The sequence below is a fragment of the Colletotrichum godetiae genome (assembly GCF_030913485.1).
Source record: "Colletotrichum godetiae strain CBS 193.32 chromosome Unknown BDP55scaffold_47, whole genome shotgun sequence".
NCBI classification, from domain to species: Eukaryota; Fungi; Ascomycota; class Sordariomycetes; order Glomerellales; family Glomerellaceae; genus Colletotrichum; species Colletotrichum godetiae.
The window spans coordinates 94,597-109,556 of NW_026851295.1; the positions used below are offsets into that span (position 1 = coordinate 94,597).

The following is a 14,960-nucleotide window of genomic DNA, read 5'->3' on the forward strand; positions in this document are numbered from 1 at the left end:
CACGTCCAGCTTCACCGGCAGTATCGGTGAGGCTAGAATTCGTCCCAAATCGCCGCTGCCAAGTCGAACTTCAAGAGTGTTACATTAGAGTTGGTCGGTCGCTGGGAAGTCCTTCCGTCGTCGTCTTTTCCTCCAAAGCGGATGTTGCCCGAGCGGCTAGCGGCCGCCGGCGGGCTTGCTGCCTGGCATGTTTCTGATGCTGAACGGGCAAGGATATGTGTTGAATACCTAGCATCACATGCGGTCTCTACACAGTATGACACTCACAAAAGAGTTGGAAAGAGCCGCCGACGATGCCATTGCAAAGTCTGAAGGTGCTTTGTTGGCGCCAACGCAGAGTCTCCGAGGCGGTGAATAGCTGTCGAACAGCGGGATGTTCTCGCCACAGTGCCACCACTGACAACGAATCCCTGAGCTCTTGTCTTAGGAATCTCAATAACAACATGTGCAGCGCGTGTGTGGGGGTGTTGCAATTGGTGAGCTTGGATGCTACGTCTACATGTAGGAAAAGACAACTGTCGTTGTAAATTCTCGGCAGAATGCGCATATGTTCAGGGCACAGACTTCTGGCCCAATCTTGGCACTGATCTGATTCGAAACGAGAGACAAAGATCTAGAATTGGTTAACGAGTCAAGAACATCAGGTCTGGCCTGGACGCATCGATATGGATGATGGACATGGGATGAGCGCTTTAGTTATCCAGTCTGGGGTGTGAGTGTCAACGGGCACGGAAGGTTCAACCCAGCACTGCTGTCGGCAATATAGCACTTTAAGTTTTCATCATTCGGGGCATTCTTGCCTTGTGTGACTACAGTCGCATACGAATACTAATACGGTTCAAATAGAATAGCCAGAGCGTAGGAAATGGAATAGGGACGGCTCTGAGTCTTCACTAGAACTCAGTCTAAAACTGTATCTATCAGAGGCATGATAATGATGGAAAGTCGCACGTTTGTTGCCATTCTCCGCCCTTGACTACCCGCCGATTCTTTCATTCACACGTCGTAAACTCGCAATAGCCCCATGCACCGTTGTGCTAACTTGGCGGGGGCCACAAACCCACAGAAGTCCCGAACAAGCAAAAGATACCAAGAGAGGAAAGCTCGAAAGATTGATTGGTATTGGTACCTCACTGTAGATGGGAGTGTATACTTCCAAGGTCAATTTGACTAACTGTGGCGTCTTAAATCCTTTGGTTTTCCTATGTTATGGGGGCATTTTTCGAAAGATCATGAATTTCTTAACACCATTGTGGGCCATCCCTGACACTAATCAGCTTCGGTCTTCCTGTTCTTTTCTTGCGTGCGGTTGTCGACGTGAAGCCAGTGATTCGCGACTTCGAACTCCTATCCTCCTTTTAACTAAGATATTGATATGGAACAGGGACAATGCTCCAGTGGCGCGAGTGTCCTTGCTACACTGTGTTATAGATACCGACAATCTGGAACACGTAATAAGTGATTAGTGATGTCTTGAATAGCACTCGTGCATGGCGCTCGACATTCCAGCCAAAATTAACCGAGCCTCGGCGCTCAGCTGTAGCCACAACTAAATAGGGGCATAACGAAGAGAACAACGCCCGACACCGTCATCAAGGTAGAGAGCAATGGAAGAATGGCCATGGAATAACCGACAATGAGCCGCTAGCCCCACGACCGGAGACCAAATCGATGCCGCTTGGGGTTTGTGGCCGTGTCCTAGGGTGGTATCCGCCGTGTCGGCGAGTCGGCGAGACCACCGTGAGCAACATTAGACCGCGTGTCGGCAGGGGTTCGGATCCTTCTAGCAGACTGGCATGCAGACCTTGGTCAGCGATGGCCTGACGGACCGGCCACTCAGTAACAGGCACTACGGCATCTCACAGTTTTGAGACAATTTTTCAATTACCGGCTGGTGCCAGAGAGGCAAAACATCTCAGACGACCCGCACGAACTTCGCCATCGCGCACGAAATAGGTAACGAAGGCGCGAGAGCAACGGGTTTTACTTGCATTCTGTCAGTGTACTCCGTAAAGTAGGTAGAATAAGTTGATAATGTAGCCTAACTAACAAGTGCCCTCTCACCTTTGTAATACTGTTTGCACAATTGGAGCGCCTTATGCAGTCATCAGTGTAGTACAAAGCCACCAGTCGAAAACGGTATGGTCTTAGCCAACAGTCGAGGTACATATCGGTGTCACAAGCAGCGCAAGCAGCAGTGAGTCAAGCCGATTTCTCAGCGAACCACCGACTTGCGTCTTTGTGCACAATGACGGCAATTACTCAGCACCGAGCGGCTCAACAGTTCGTCCTTTCTCGCCGACATTTGAATGTTCCTGATGTTTTGAGATGTACGATATTGAACACACTACGCCCATATAGAGTCTTCCATATAAAGTCCAGTGCTTCTTGATCTCTCCGTCAAGGTTTACCGTTCACAATAAGCACGGACAGAGGAAACAATATCCGTAAATTCATATCCCGATTGCAAAGCCAGATATAACATAATCCCCACTCAACAAAATGACCAAAGTCGAAGCTCCGCTGGCCGCAGACCAGGCGCCAGTTCCCGGTGCATTGCAAGTCTCAGACCCCGGCTTGATCAACGAGGGAGCCAAAAATGTAAGACCCCTACCCCCAGCACAGCGAGAGGCGTTCATCCTGTGGGCTGCCGGTGCTGCCAGACAGCACTGAGACGGTGACCGCACCGCGGGAAAAGCCTCCGCGAGACCACTGCCTCACAGTGCCGTACTGATTAGCCCGGATGAAAGGTTCCCTACTTCACTCCCATCCAGGACCCAGCCGCCGGGACCGCCAGGGACCCTCAGCCAGATGGCACGCTCTTCTCGCCGCTCAAGATTCGCGGCCTGACGCTGCACAACCGCATCATCGTGTCGCCCATGTGCCAGTACTCTGCCGACAAAGGGCACATGACGGCATGGCACAAGACGCACCTCCAGAGCTATGCGGTCCGCGGCGCCGGGCTTGTTCTGACGGAGGTCCAGGCCATAGTGCCCGAGGGCCGCATCTCGCCCGAGGACCTGGGAATCTGGGATGACTCGCAGCTGGTCGCCGCTAAGGAGGTCATTGACTTTGTCCACAGCCAGGGAGGGCACATTGGTGCCCAGATTGGCCATGCCGGCCGGAAAGCGAGCACCGTTGCGCCGTGGATTGACCGTAAGGCGGTGGCAGGCGAAAAGGTACCTTGGCGTTCTGAACCCCGTATCCGTACTCTCTAGAGACCTCCTGGTCTCAGACACACTTGCACGTTGAACAGTGATCAGCACAACAGCTAACACACATTTTTTACAGGGTCGTGGATGGCCCGAGGACGTCTACGGACCCTCTGCCGTAGCGTACAGTGATGACACCTACGTTCCCAAAGAAATGACCTTGAAGGACATTGAGACTGTGAAAGCGAAATGGGTTGATGCCGTTAAGCGTGCTGTCAAAGTCGGATACGACGTAAGTTTCATTGCCGGGGGGCTCAGTTATTACTGTTATTTTTTGTTTTGTTTCCAGCTGTTAAATTATTCTGCAGACCATCGAGATCCATGCCGCCCATGGGTACCTGATCAATAACTTTCTCTCGCCCACGTCCAACAAGAGAACCGACCAGTACGGTGGCAGCTTCGAGAACCGTTCCCGTCTGCTGGTCGAGCTGACAGAACTGACACGCGCCAACGTGCCCGAGGACTATCCGGTTCTGGTGCGTCTCGCCGGCACCGACTATCTGGAATTCGACCCTTCGATACCCCAGTGGGACATCCCTCAAGCCCAGAAACTCGCCAAGATCCTCGCTAACAAGGGGGCGGATTTTCTCGATATCTCCGCTGGCGGGCAAGATGCGAGAATGAAGGTCGTTCCAGGACCCAAGTACCAGGCCTATATAGCGGAAGCTATCCGGAAAGCCGTTGAGGGCACCGGCACCCTGGTTGGATCCGTCGGCGGCATCGCGACGGGGAAGGACGCCACGGAAGTCTTGGCGGACGGCCAGGCAGACGCCGTCCTCGTGGGCCGGGCGTTTCTCAAAGACCCTAACCTGGTATGGACTTGGGCTGACGAGTTGGACATTGACGTCCATGCTCCTAGTCAATGTGAGTTGAAGATTCTCTCCATTTTCTCCAATCCCAAAGAGCGTTTTCTTTTCTCCATAAATTAGACTTTGGCTAAACTCATGTTCTCAGACGGTTGGCCTTTCGGACGCACAAGGACCCACAGACCAAGCAAGCATTGAGTTGTGAATTCTTGGAATCATGGCTTGGCTTCATCCACATTTCCGTGCCGTTTCCGAGGATCGAATGGTCTTGGTCTTTTAGAATAGGATCGAACGGCTTCAGGGTGTCGGGTAGTAGTTTCTTTTTTTTTTCTCTCTATAGAGTCCCATGAGTTGAATCATTGAATGATGATTGAATTTTGACCTATCCTTGTTTCACGCCGTTCTAGAAGTTTCATTGTCCCCACGGATTGCGTCACCCGCAATTCATATGTCTTCGCCATCATCAGACGACGCTTGATGCGGATGAGGATGCGGGTGCGGGTGCGGGTGCGCTTGACTTTGACCGTGAGATTGCCCAGTTGGTGACTGATTCCAAGGAGGATATCCCAACGGCTCAAGTGCTTGCTGTGCTGCAAAATAACTGTGACCACCCAAAACTGTGGCATCTTGTCCAAACATTTGCACGTCACCCAGGATGTCGTCGACTGTCGCATTTTCCAGTGAGAGGGAGGCTTTTCCCTGCGCCGTCGTCAAGGCCTGGACTTGGTCTAGCCTCTGGGCGTACCATGCCCCTTCGTGTGATCTCTGCTTGTGATAGAGCATAGCCTGGTCGCATAGAGCTTCGATGACCCTCCAAGCAGCAAATTTGCGCATACTTATGTCCTCGTTGTTGTGCCTCCGGAACACAATGTTCATTTGCCGCCATGCTCGGTCCGTGACCGGATGTTTGGGTTGCTGGGCGAGACCGATGAGAATGTTTGAAATCGTGCAGGGGGTCGTAGGCCATCGGTATATCCATCCACAATGGTTTTGAAGAGCCACTGCTTCTCCGCGCTCAGCTTCCTCCAGGATTTCTACACATTCTTGATATAATCTATTATCTCAAAACGTTAGCAATGGTATGTGTCTTTGCTCTTAAGTCTTAACTTACCCTGAACGGAACTCGGCATCTTGACCAACCCCTGTATGTCTAGCCACAACCGTCTCGACAAGAAGTCGCATGCTCCTCACACTTGTTCTGAAGTATGACACAATGATGGCATGGCTTGCAGAGCTACCGTCAACGTGGGATATGAACTTGGCCTTGATAAAATTCTCGGTCTGATCAATAATCCTGTTCAGCTCTTCCGGGCTCGTATCGTTCCTCCTTCGCGTTATCGACTGCATCGTCTTGAACAGATGTTGCCGTATGAGAACAAATGACATGTCTGTAATTCCATCTTGATCTGGAGGAGTAGAACCTGGTTTTGCGAATCGATTTGGTATCCACTGGCTGTCGTTTGCATTCTTTGCAGGCTGCACGTCGGATATTGATGGCAGGCCGGATTCTGCGCCTTCCAAGTTGTACACCGGGTTGTCCATGACTTCGAAGTGAGTCCAGACTCGGCGCCTCATATTTGCTATCCAGGGCGAATAGCTGTAGTGACTTGGATCTCGGTGCAGTCCAAGTCTTGTACCGAATCGACCAGCCAGCCCAAGGAGAGAAACTGCAATTTCTCCATCACCCGTGATGAATTTCGCTTGCTACGAAAATTAGTAAACACCATCTTCAAAATCGTGAGTGAAGACAGATTAAAGAGGTCGAACGAACAATATGGTAGAGCAGAGCAAAGAAAGCCAAAACCTTCCTACTCCGCAAAATGTCTGCTCTCTCAAGAGCTAGTTGGGTAGCTTCCTGCAGGTGTTGAAGAAGATCTTTCTTCGGTTTGCCTAGCCTCTCTTGGATCAGGTTTGCCGGCATTGCCGCAACGGTCATGGCTTGAGTTGCAAACATGCTTGCTTCCACGTCTATCGGGATTTTGTGGACGCCCACTCGGAAGTCCGTGATTTGCTGCCGCCAGTAGGACTCATGGACTATCCGGACGTAAGGCTCAACATGGGCGAGAAAAAGGTCGGTCAAGATGTCTTCTTTTTCGGGTTCAAGGTGTAGATGGGAAAGGTCGGCCAGAACGGGTGTTCGACCGATAGGCCAGGAGGACGGACTCGCAGGGTTCTTGCCCGTCTTATCCGAGTCGATACGAAATAGACATCTTGGTTCGTAGACGGCATCTTGGAGGTTGAGCCAGTAGTCCGGGCCAAGATAGTAGGACACATTTTCGTCGTAAACTTGCATCCCAGGATCTCCAGCCAAGGACTCATCTCGTTCGTTGTAGAACTCGCCAAAGTGACTTGTTGCTGGACTCGCAGACGGGAACGAGCTGCCGGTTCCCTTGTGTGATTCTCCTCGAACAGACATGCCCTTCATCTCCTCGATCACCCTTTCCAGTCGGTCGACTCTCTCCTGCAACTGCTGTTGACTTTCGGGACTGGGGATACCGGGCTCCCTCTGGGGGTCGTAGATACAAGAAATGCCATGACGAACGCAGTTGAGGCATGGCTTGGCCTTATCGCAGCGGACTTTTCGACGTCGACATCCGTTGCATGGTTTGTTGAAGTTCAACAAATTGGACGACATGGTTGTAGTTGGAAAAAATCCCTAAAACTTGAAAAGGCAGACTATCTGCTCGGACAAACCACAAGCGTGCTGACAAAAGTTTGACGATGAGGCTCTCTTGGGCGGCGGTGGGGAAAATTGGGCGGACAAGCAGTCTCTTTCGGGAAGGGATGCGGCGCCGAAGCCCTAGAAGGCTCGTCTGGCGCCGGTCCGGATTTCCCGAAGGATAGTAAGCCTCAGCTAGACAGTCAGGGATTGTAAGGCACCAAATAGAGTGCTTGATAATTGCTCCAAAATTGCCAACATATCCGAACGTGGGCTGGGCTCAAGAATGGGGAGGGCCCCTCCAAGCGGGAAGAGTGGTGATGGATTCGTCCGTATCACCGTACCGGCTCCGAACGTTGATCAAGACGAGGGTCGGTTGCCACGTGTGATGATCGATGTTAAACCTCTGGCGATGGTGAGAGCAGAACCAAAAAAAACTCCACTTCGGTGTGGGAGGAGATGGAACTTGGAAGGTCCAAGAGGAGAGGACCACGTCAGGGCCACCGCCTTCACTGCTGCAGCTGAAGTTCCAAACAAGGCGACTGCGGCCGAACAGGCGGATCTGGGCGGTCCAATCCGAGGGTCGAGGATGACAGTGGGGTATTCACGTCGTCTGTACTCGGAGGAAGGGCTAGAGCGGTTGGGCGGCGGATGTTCGCTGCAATACCCTTGCAATTTTGGGCTTGTGTGTCTCTCTTCCTTCTTCCTCTTCCTTCGTCACTCGTGTTGCGCTCTTGACTCTTCCCGTATGAATCAACGTGCCTGCTTAGCGGCATTTGAACAGCAAGTCGGAGAATATGCAGCGATTCGTCATCATGACTCGAAGATAAATCAGTTTGATCGTGGGAATCCGGATGGGCCTATCTGTTGCTCTCGGTGTCCGGTTCCGAGTATCACGGAGGAAGGCCAGAGCGTCCATGCGGCAGCCGCCACGGAATAGGAATCTAGATCGTTGCTGGGAACGATTGGATAGTTCATTGACATAATCCTCCGGATGGTCGATGGAGCTTCCAGGTGACAGAGCGGCAATGCAATAAGGAACTCTATATGGGACGACAGGCCCGGCCCAACCCGCTCGAGACAGCAGTTCAGACATTCAGAGACCTTTGGCTCGAGTGGTTAGGTTAGGCGACGTGGAGGAAGGAAGGAGAAGTGAGGAGGGATCTGCAGCTGTAGGGTTGCAGCCGTTGAGGAGCAAAGGTCCCCTTTTCCTAGTAGATGAGGTGACACAGATCTCTCAGGGCCGATTAGCTAAGGTGGTGTCTCAGGTGAGAGACCGGGGGACGTCAATACCTGTGGCACTTGCTCTGATAGCCATCTCTTTCACGCGCTATTGGCGTGGCGGCGCGGATTGAGCGCCGATTGGCGAGGATGAGAATTTGTTGCTTCCCTTGTAAAGGTGTGTCCGCCCATTTCTAGCTTGGCGTGGTCATGATATATGGTAGCACAAAAAGTAAAAATAACGAGCATATGTGGAGAGTCCAGATTCATCCAACATTGCAGTGCCACCTCTTCACATTATACCGCGGTGGTCCGGACGCGCCTAGAATTGGCCAGCCCGGAGGTGTTCAGCTGGTCAAGGCAGGGACAGCCTCAGCCCTTATGCATCCAGGCCAATCATTAATATCGCCCAGCCTTACGTAGGGCGCATTACCTTATCTTCATCCCATCGCGCCCTGGAGTCCTGGACAGCTGGGCTCCTCCATGACCCTGGTAGACGGCTCGGAGGACCCGGGCTGGAAGTGGGGTCTTCTTCCGGGGATATGTGGAGTCAAAGGCCTAGCGCAGGGTGGATCTCTGCCCGGTTCCCTGACTTTTTGCTACCGTAGAAACTCGAGCAACTCGAACTTGCGCTAGCCCGTGCCAGCCCTGCTAGCGCTCTAGCAGAATCGTAATACTGCCTAAAGTGGTTAAATACGGCCGCCACCTATTTTTGGCATAGGTTAATATTTCGATCAATCTGACCAATAAGAGCTCGCCGTCGAGGCCGGACCCACAATTAATATAATTCAATAATTATTTTAGCTTTCTCATCGGTTTTAAGCTTTTCTCATCAAATTAGCAAAAAGGGCAAAAATGTCAATTAGAAGCAGTCGTACGTAAGCAACCGAGCCCCTGACTATCCCCTGGCCCACTACCTCCAACGGGCCCCTATTCATACAGCGGTTGGACTATCAGGTCGACGAACTACCCATTAATACCATCACGGACTTCCTCTACTATGAAAATATACTCTAACCCGTCGTTCAGAACAGCGAAGTCTAGAATCTCCTCTTACAGCATCTCCTTGTTACGGCCAGCTAGTCGTAGTGAGTATGTTTGCAGAAGTTAAGGCTGCGATACTAATAAACAGCGTGTCGTAGTCGTGGATAGCTTCCCTGAAGCTATGTCTGTAAGTCGTGAGGTAGGTAAGGCTTCGGTGATCAATCGTAGTCTTGTCAGAAGGGTTCTCAGTGAAGATAGCTGAAAGTGATCGCAAGATCTGATACTAAGTTGATTGCTGAAGAAGCTATGGAAAGTCTGTCCTTGAGCCCGGCTCAAGTCCATCCTATATACAAGTCCCGTATACTATCTGAACAGTTCCTTTGTGGTTGGGACCGATATCACGATGTCGGTCCTACAGGGGTGGACCGCCTTTGTCTCGTCGGTCCTGTCCATGGACCGCTTATCGTCCGTCGGTCCTTCTTATCATCACGTGACTTGTCCATAGTTCTTCCGACCCGAGAGGAGTCACCCTGAATCCGTTCCTCCGCATATATGGTGTGGTAGCCGCCGCAGGCCTTGTGGGGCGAGACCCTGGCCTCGTCATATGTGTTGGGTCGTAACACTCCTGCTCAATATAGGCTTCTACATCAAAAAGCTCCCACCCAATATAATCAATGGCCTCGGCGGGCACGTCTTTGATCCGGATCTCGTCGACCTAGCTACCATCGGGCCAAATAGATATTCCGCACTACAGGAAGGCCTGGCTGACCATTGAGCCCTTCTCGTAGGCCAATTTAGCAGCTGCCATCTCGACTATTTTAGTGACCATTATTCTCTTCATACCCGTCTCCCACTTAAGCTCCTCCTGCTTATTCAGCGCTTTTTCTTCCTCATCGAGTACGTAAGCATCGGTTACTTCTGAAAGCCACTACTTAAAGGGCTTATTAACTACGGTATCGAGAGGTTAGAGGAGGGAAGTAGTCCCTAGCGGTATAAGGCAGGGTGTGATATAGTGCTAACGTAATAACGTAAGGATAGAATCTATCTTATAAAAGGAAGCAACATCCATTACCAATAAGTACTCGTCTCCCTTAATCAGCACTACCAATTCCTCTTCAATCCATCTTTTAAACAAGTACTCATTATTGTAGGCAGTCTTATTGAACTCAACTGTCACTCCTTCTACATATAATAGGCCCTCTTTTTTCCATAATTGACCCCCTTCCTCTACGGGCTTGCCGTGGAATATTATTTTCGGTTTAATTCGTTATATACCGTCGGCGAAGATATAAAGTATTAATATAGCCTACCGCTTGCCCCAACCGCTACGGTCGCTCTTACCAGCCACGGTTTTAGCCCCGACGTCGTCGTATATGTAACCGTCTAGGTATTCGAAAGGAACTAGGGTCTCGTCAAGGTTAAGAATTCGCAAGTTAGGAAATCGACGGGCTAGACTTCCGAATAAATCTCCGACGTTAGACCGCTTCACCTTAGCCAGGGCCATTTAATTAACTCGTCAGATAAAAGAAAGAAAGCTGTTAACAACTTTGAAGTACTCAGTAGGTAACTTCGTTACCTATTTAGTAAATCGACATCGGGTAATTCTCATACGATTCTAAAAGCCACGAAACCAACCGGGGGAAAAAATAAAAAGATATTTACTATTCGGGTTCTACTAGGCGAAAATCCGCTTAGCGGTCCTTTTAAACCAACTAGTACTAACAAGCTTTCCCTCACTTCGTCGCTAGCGGAAGGCGCCGTATAGCGCTATCTCGAGCTCTAGCCACTAAGGGTAGTAGGCATAGTTAGAGGACCGATTAACGATTAACTCGCGGTTCTAATACCAAGAGATAACCGTACTTCGAGGGACTTTGAACCAATCTACGGCTTCCTAGTATATAGGACGTCTATATATCCCTAGGAGCTCGGTCTCGCCCTAGCGCAGCCTCGGGGGGCAAATCGACTCTTCGTCAAACTTCCTCACGCGGTAATGCTCTAAAAACATCAGGACGTTGACTTTAGTATCGTAGGTATAGTAGTGCTAGCGGCACTTAATTAAGCCACTTCACGGTATATATTTCCGGTCTTTAATAGGGGTAGGAACAGGCCCGCAGCGCTTAGCTACTGGAGGTATAATTAGCACTTTTGCCGTATTCAAATCCTTCTCGGCAAGGGCCCGTCGTGAGGGCATCGTGGGCACGTCGACGAGGCCCATGGTAGAGGTATAATTAGAGGTATAATTAACAGTATAATTAGTGGTCAAATCGGTAATATAATCGGTAGAAATAGGCAGTTAGGTAGGAGTAAAAAATGGAAAATAATCACTTACCGCCTTCCGTATACGGTTTAGTCGATTATATAATCGGATAAAACTGATCCCTCGAAAGGGCTTAGTGTGGGCCGCTAGCAGGGCTGGCACGGGCTAGCGCAAGTTCGAGTTGCTCGAGTTTCTACGGTATCAGCACCTGGCCCCTGTCGTCAAAAAGCCCGAGCCTCCCACCAAAGCGGGCCGGATGCTTCCGTGCGCAACCCCGCGGCGCCGTCGTACCGCACCGCCAAACTGGACGCGTCTTTGGAGTAAGGCGATTTGCAGCAGCTTCAAACTTCGACGGGGCTTGCTGCAGCGACAGGTGTTTGCGAAACTAACGATGGCTTTGCCTCTCCCCTCGGGTCTCGTACCCGCCGAAGTGGCTTTCCTATGCGAGATGGAGCTCGTCACAATCGTTCCCCGCCAGCGGCTAGAAACCATCGATCTATTGAGCGTAAGAACGGACCCCTTTCCATTTACCCCGCGACGCGTCGCGGATAGATCCTTCTGCTAATTCTCGATGCTTTTCCAAGGGTGCAACTCCAGCCTTGCGACCCCCGGCACGTGCTGACTTGCCTCTTTGGTTGGCACTCCTCCTCAAGAAGCAACGACGAGCAAATATTGTCGCACCGCAGTGGCTCCATCCGACTTCCCTAGCCAAAATCGTACATCAAGAAACGACACTCAACCCCGACGCCTTCTCTGCTCCCCCGCCACCTCCTGCACGAGGCGACGCAAGAGGCAATGCCCGAAGACTAGGCGCGACCCTCGACGAAACCCTGTCACCGCCGTTCCTGCCGTCATGTACAGCCGATGCGCCTCCGAATGCGCTCCCCTACCACTGGTTCGAGCTCGCCGAGGTCCTGCTCGCCCACGCATCCGACGATATACCTTCCATTTCTGAGGTGAGGTCTCTCCTCAAGGACCTTCAGGAGGTGCGATCCGCCAAGATGCGCAAGAGTACGCAGGATCTTTCCGACGGTGTAGGCGGTGTCATGAGTTTGCGTGGAGTTGGAGCGATGGAGCTGGCTGAGAGTCGCGGCTTCTTACTGGGCGTCATAGAAGGTGTACGGAAGATTGGCGCCAGTGCGGAAGCCAGCAGGCGTGAGGAAGAGGAGGAACGAGGCAGCGGGGATGGCGATTATGATGAAGACGAAGACATGCTATGATACCCAGCGTTTCCAACGCCAATACAACGAAGAGAAGTTGCGCTCATGCGCCGATTGCGTCTGCCACGACCATCGTACGGACTGGCTTTCGGAAGAAGTCATGTCAGTCCACGCTCTGCTGATTACCCCCAGCATCTCGAACGATCTGCTCCAGATTCTGCCATCAGCCGATCAGTTCTAAACACCGGAAGCATCACCAGGTGGTAAGATAGGCGTTCATGATACATATTCACACTAGCCCAATAATGCTTCAATAGGGCAATGTCAATTCGAACCAAATCTACGAGTCTAATACCTATGCCATTCAAACATCCAGCTAATTTTCTAGCTCTCTATTCTCCCTTATACAAGTCTTATCTTCTTCCAAGGCTTCGCTAATGTCTCGTCAATCGAGCTGTTTGGTCTCTTGGTTGATGCCCGCTTGTCTGATGTCTGAGGTTGTGACTCCAAAGGGCGTGGGTAACGCCGGTAACCGCAGCGAATCTTGTTGCTCATCGTCGGCATTGTAGCCTTGCCCAAGTCCTCCCTTTGCCGCTTCCGTGGCCTGCCTTCGCTGTCTGCGAAAACATCTTCAGGCCTGCCTCTCTTGCAAGTGGCACTCTTCGTCTTCGTTGCAGCAGAGCCGTTTCCACCTCCTGACGCCGAGCCCTTGTTGCCGCTAGAAGACACCCGGGACTGTCCACTTTGACGGCTCTGAGCTGTAGAGCCCTGCCCACCGCTCGAGCCAGACGGCTGTTGCTGTCCCCCAGCAGATGGGTCTGGAGAGTGGCTAGGCGACCGATTGTGACGAGGGAAACCTGGCGAGACACCGCCCGGCGACGACTGCCTTGAAAGATTCGACTCGCTGCCTTGGCCGCGGCCCATTTCAGGCTGACCCCCGGTCTCGTCGGGATCGAACATTGTGTAGTCGGGGAGGTGGATCTCAGAATCATCGTCGCGATCATCGTTGTCTCCATAGCCACCTCTGCCGTAACTACTTTGGTCACGATACTCGTTGTCACCGTCCTCATCGCTCCCGTCGTACTCTCCACTCCGATTGGGACCTTCGATAACCGAGCTCGGATAGTCCGTCAGGTTGAGAGTGTTGTCTCCGTAGTCGATGGTTTGGTCTGGGTCAGGCCTATCATGAACCAGCATTTCCGTTTCATCATCGCTGTCATCGTGGACAATAGTGCTTGGATACAGGCTAGACTCCTCGTCCCTCTCTTGCTCAGGATTCTCTCCATCTTCTTCTTCTTGACGAGACTCTTCGCTCCGTTTTTCAGAGTCAACATCACTCTGCTCCGACTCGCCGCCGTCTATTGGAATGGGATTATCACTTTTCCTTCCCTTTCTGTCTCGAGGTGTCTTCGAAGGGGTGGAGATGTGCCCGAAATTTCCTCCGTCCGACTCGGGAGTTGCTTCTCTTGGCGGCGTGGCCTCGTCGGCTGGAACCTGGCGGCCATCCTGTGAACCTTCTGGGTCACTGCTTGCGTCCCTCCGAGAGCTGTCGGTCTGCTCCTCACTGTCGTTCTGACTGACCTCGTCTTCGGGCTCCCCAGTTTCAGAGCTTACTTCATTGAGTTCAGGTTCGGAGTCGGTGTCTGCCTTGTTGTCTGTTGCCTTCTGCTTTCCCTTGCCCTTCTTCTTCCTCTTCTTCGGGCTTTCTTCATCACTGACGTTGTCAGATGCATCGCTGTCGGATCCGACCGCGGATGTGTCGACGGGAGAGTCTGAATCATCGCTTTCAGTACCGCTTTGTGTATCTGCAGCTGGCGCCGTCGTGGACTTCGATGGGTTCAACTTGATCGTGACCTTCGTTGGTCTTCCAGTTGGGAGGGGCTTTCTCGGAGGGGGTTTTGACGACGTAGGAGCCAATGAAGGACCTGCAGTATCATCAGGTGCATTTTCAGGTCCAGCATCTGGCCCATCCTCAGATTCATCGCCGGGTCCAGTATCAGGTTCATTACCAGATCTGTTCTCGGATTCATTGTCAGGTCCAGCCTTAGGTTCTTCGTCCGGCCCAGCCTCAGGTCCAGCCCCAGGTTCGTCACCAGCTTTATCACCAGGTTTATCATCCGATGAGGCAATTGGTGGGGATGGCCTCCGTGGCGGACAAGGAGGAGGCGGTGGAGGGGGAGGGGGAGGATGCGCCGCCAACTGCTGTGTGCCTCGACGCTGGCGCACCGGGCGCACTAACACATGGTTGCCTTGGGCGTCATATGCCTCTCCTCTATCGGTGAGTCCTTCCCAGAGGTCCTCTTGTCGTTGACCACGAGTCTGTCGACGAGTAACTCCCGGGCCAGGAGCTCTCCGGGGGAATTTAGCGCCGGTGTTCTTCTTAGGACCCATCTAATTATTTGCTAATTTACGTCAGCGCTGAAGAGTAAATGAAAGATGGGGACCGCACGGGAAAGCGCTGGAAGATGTTCTTGAAATCGATTGGAGGTTGAAACTGGCGTTGGGAATGTGGTTTTGGAAATTGGGTTGAGAATCAACCAGGTCTGGTTGAGTTGCTTGCTTGAGGTGGTGGAATATGCTGGCGGTGGGTTCTTGTGAGTCGAATACACAGCATCTTTTCTAGAATGCCAAAGTTATACATAAACCAGAGGTCAGGTTCTT

At 51.9% G+C, this 14,960-nt stretch overlaps 5 protein-coding genes across 5 annotated transcripts; 3 read left to right on the forward strand and 2 right to left on the reverse strand.

The window, feature by feature from the left end:
• Nucleotides 1–2,054: 2,054 nt before the first annotated feature.
• Nucleotides 2,055–4,401, forward strand: BDP55DRAFT_676056 (NADH:flavin oxidoreductase/NADH oxidase). The gene is made up of 5 exons (XM_060575785.1): nucleotides 2,055–2,601; nucleotides 2,751–3,179; nucleotides 3,292–3,444; nucleotides 3,521–4,076; nucleotides 4,167–4,401. The coding sequence occupies exons 1-5, from the start codon at nucleotides 2,503–2,505 to the stop codon at nucleotides 4,214–4,216; spliced, it is 1,287 nt and encodes a 428-aa protein (XP_060425396.1). The 5' UTR covers nucleotides 2,055–2,502; the 3' UTR covers nucleotides 4,217–4,401.
• Nucleotides 4,402–4,462: 61 nt separating this feature from the next.
• Nucleotides 4,463–6,653, reverse strand: BDP55DRAFT_732255 (uncharacterized protein; the record flags this gene model as incomplete). Its single annotated transcript, XM_060579926.1, has 3 exons — nucleotides 4,463–5,072; nucleotides 5,130–5,722; nucleotides 5,790–6,653. 3 exons carry the CDS (start codon nucleotides 6,651–6,653, stop codon nucleotides 4,463–4,465), a joined length of 2,067 nt encoding a protein of 688 aa, XP_060425397.1.
• Nucleotides 6,654–6,808: 155 nt separating this feature from the next.
• BDP55DRAFT_293977 (uncharacterized protein) lies at nucleotides 6,809–7,809 on the forward strand. Its single transcript, XM_060566565.1, has one exon. The coding sequence runs from the start codon at nucleotides 6,964–6,966 to the stop codon at nucleotides 7,615–7,617; it is 654 nt and encodes a 217-aa protein (XP_060425398.1). The 5' UTR covers nucleotides 6,809–6,963; the 3' UTR covers nucleotides 7,618–7,809.
• A 3,588-nt stretch (nucleotides 7,810–11,397) lies between these two features.
• Nucleotides 11,398–12,676, forward strand: BDP55DRAFT_676076 (GINS complex protein-domain-containing protein). Its single transcript, XM_060575787.1, has 2 exons — nucleotides 11,398–11,644; nucleotides 11,724–12,676. The coding sequence occupies exons 1-2, from the start codon at nucleotides 11,531–11,533 to the stop codon at nucleotides 12,357–12,359; spliced, it is 750 nt and encodes a 249-aa protein (XP_060425399.1). The 5' UTR covers nucleotides 11,398–11,530; the 3' UTR covers nucleotides 12,360–12,676.
• A 25-nt stretch (nucleotides 12,677–12,701) lies between these two features.
• Nucleotides 12,702–14,690, reverse strand: BDP55DRAFT_635835 (uncharacterized protein; the record flags this gene model as incomplete). Its single annotated transcript, XM_060572824.1, has 1 exon — nucleotides 12,702–14,690. One exon carries the CDS (start codon nucleotides 14,688–14,690, stop codon nucleotides 12,702–12,704), a length of 1,989 nt encoding a protein of 662 aa, XP_060425400.1.
• Between the last annotated feature and the right edge of the window lie 270 nt (nucleotides 14,691–14,960).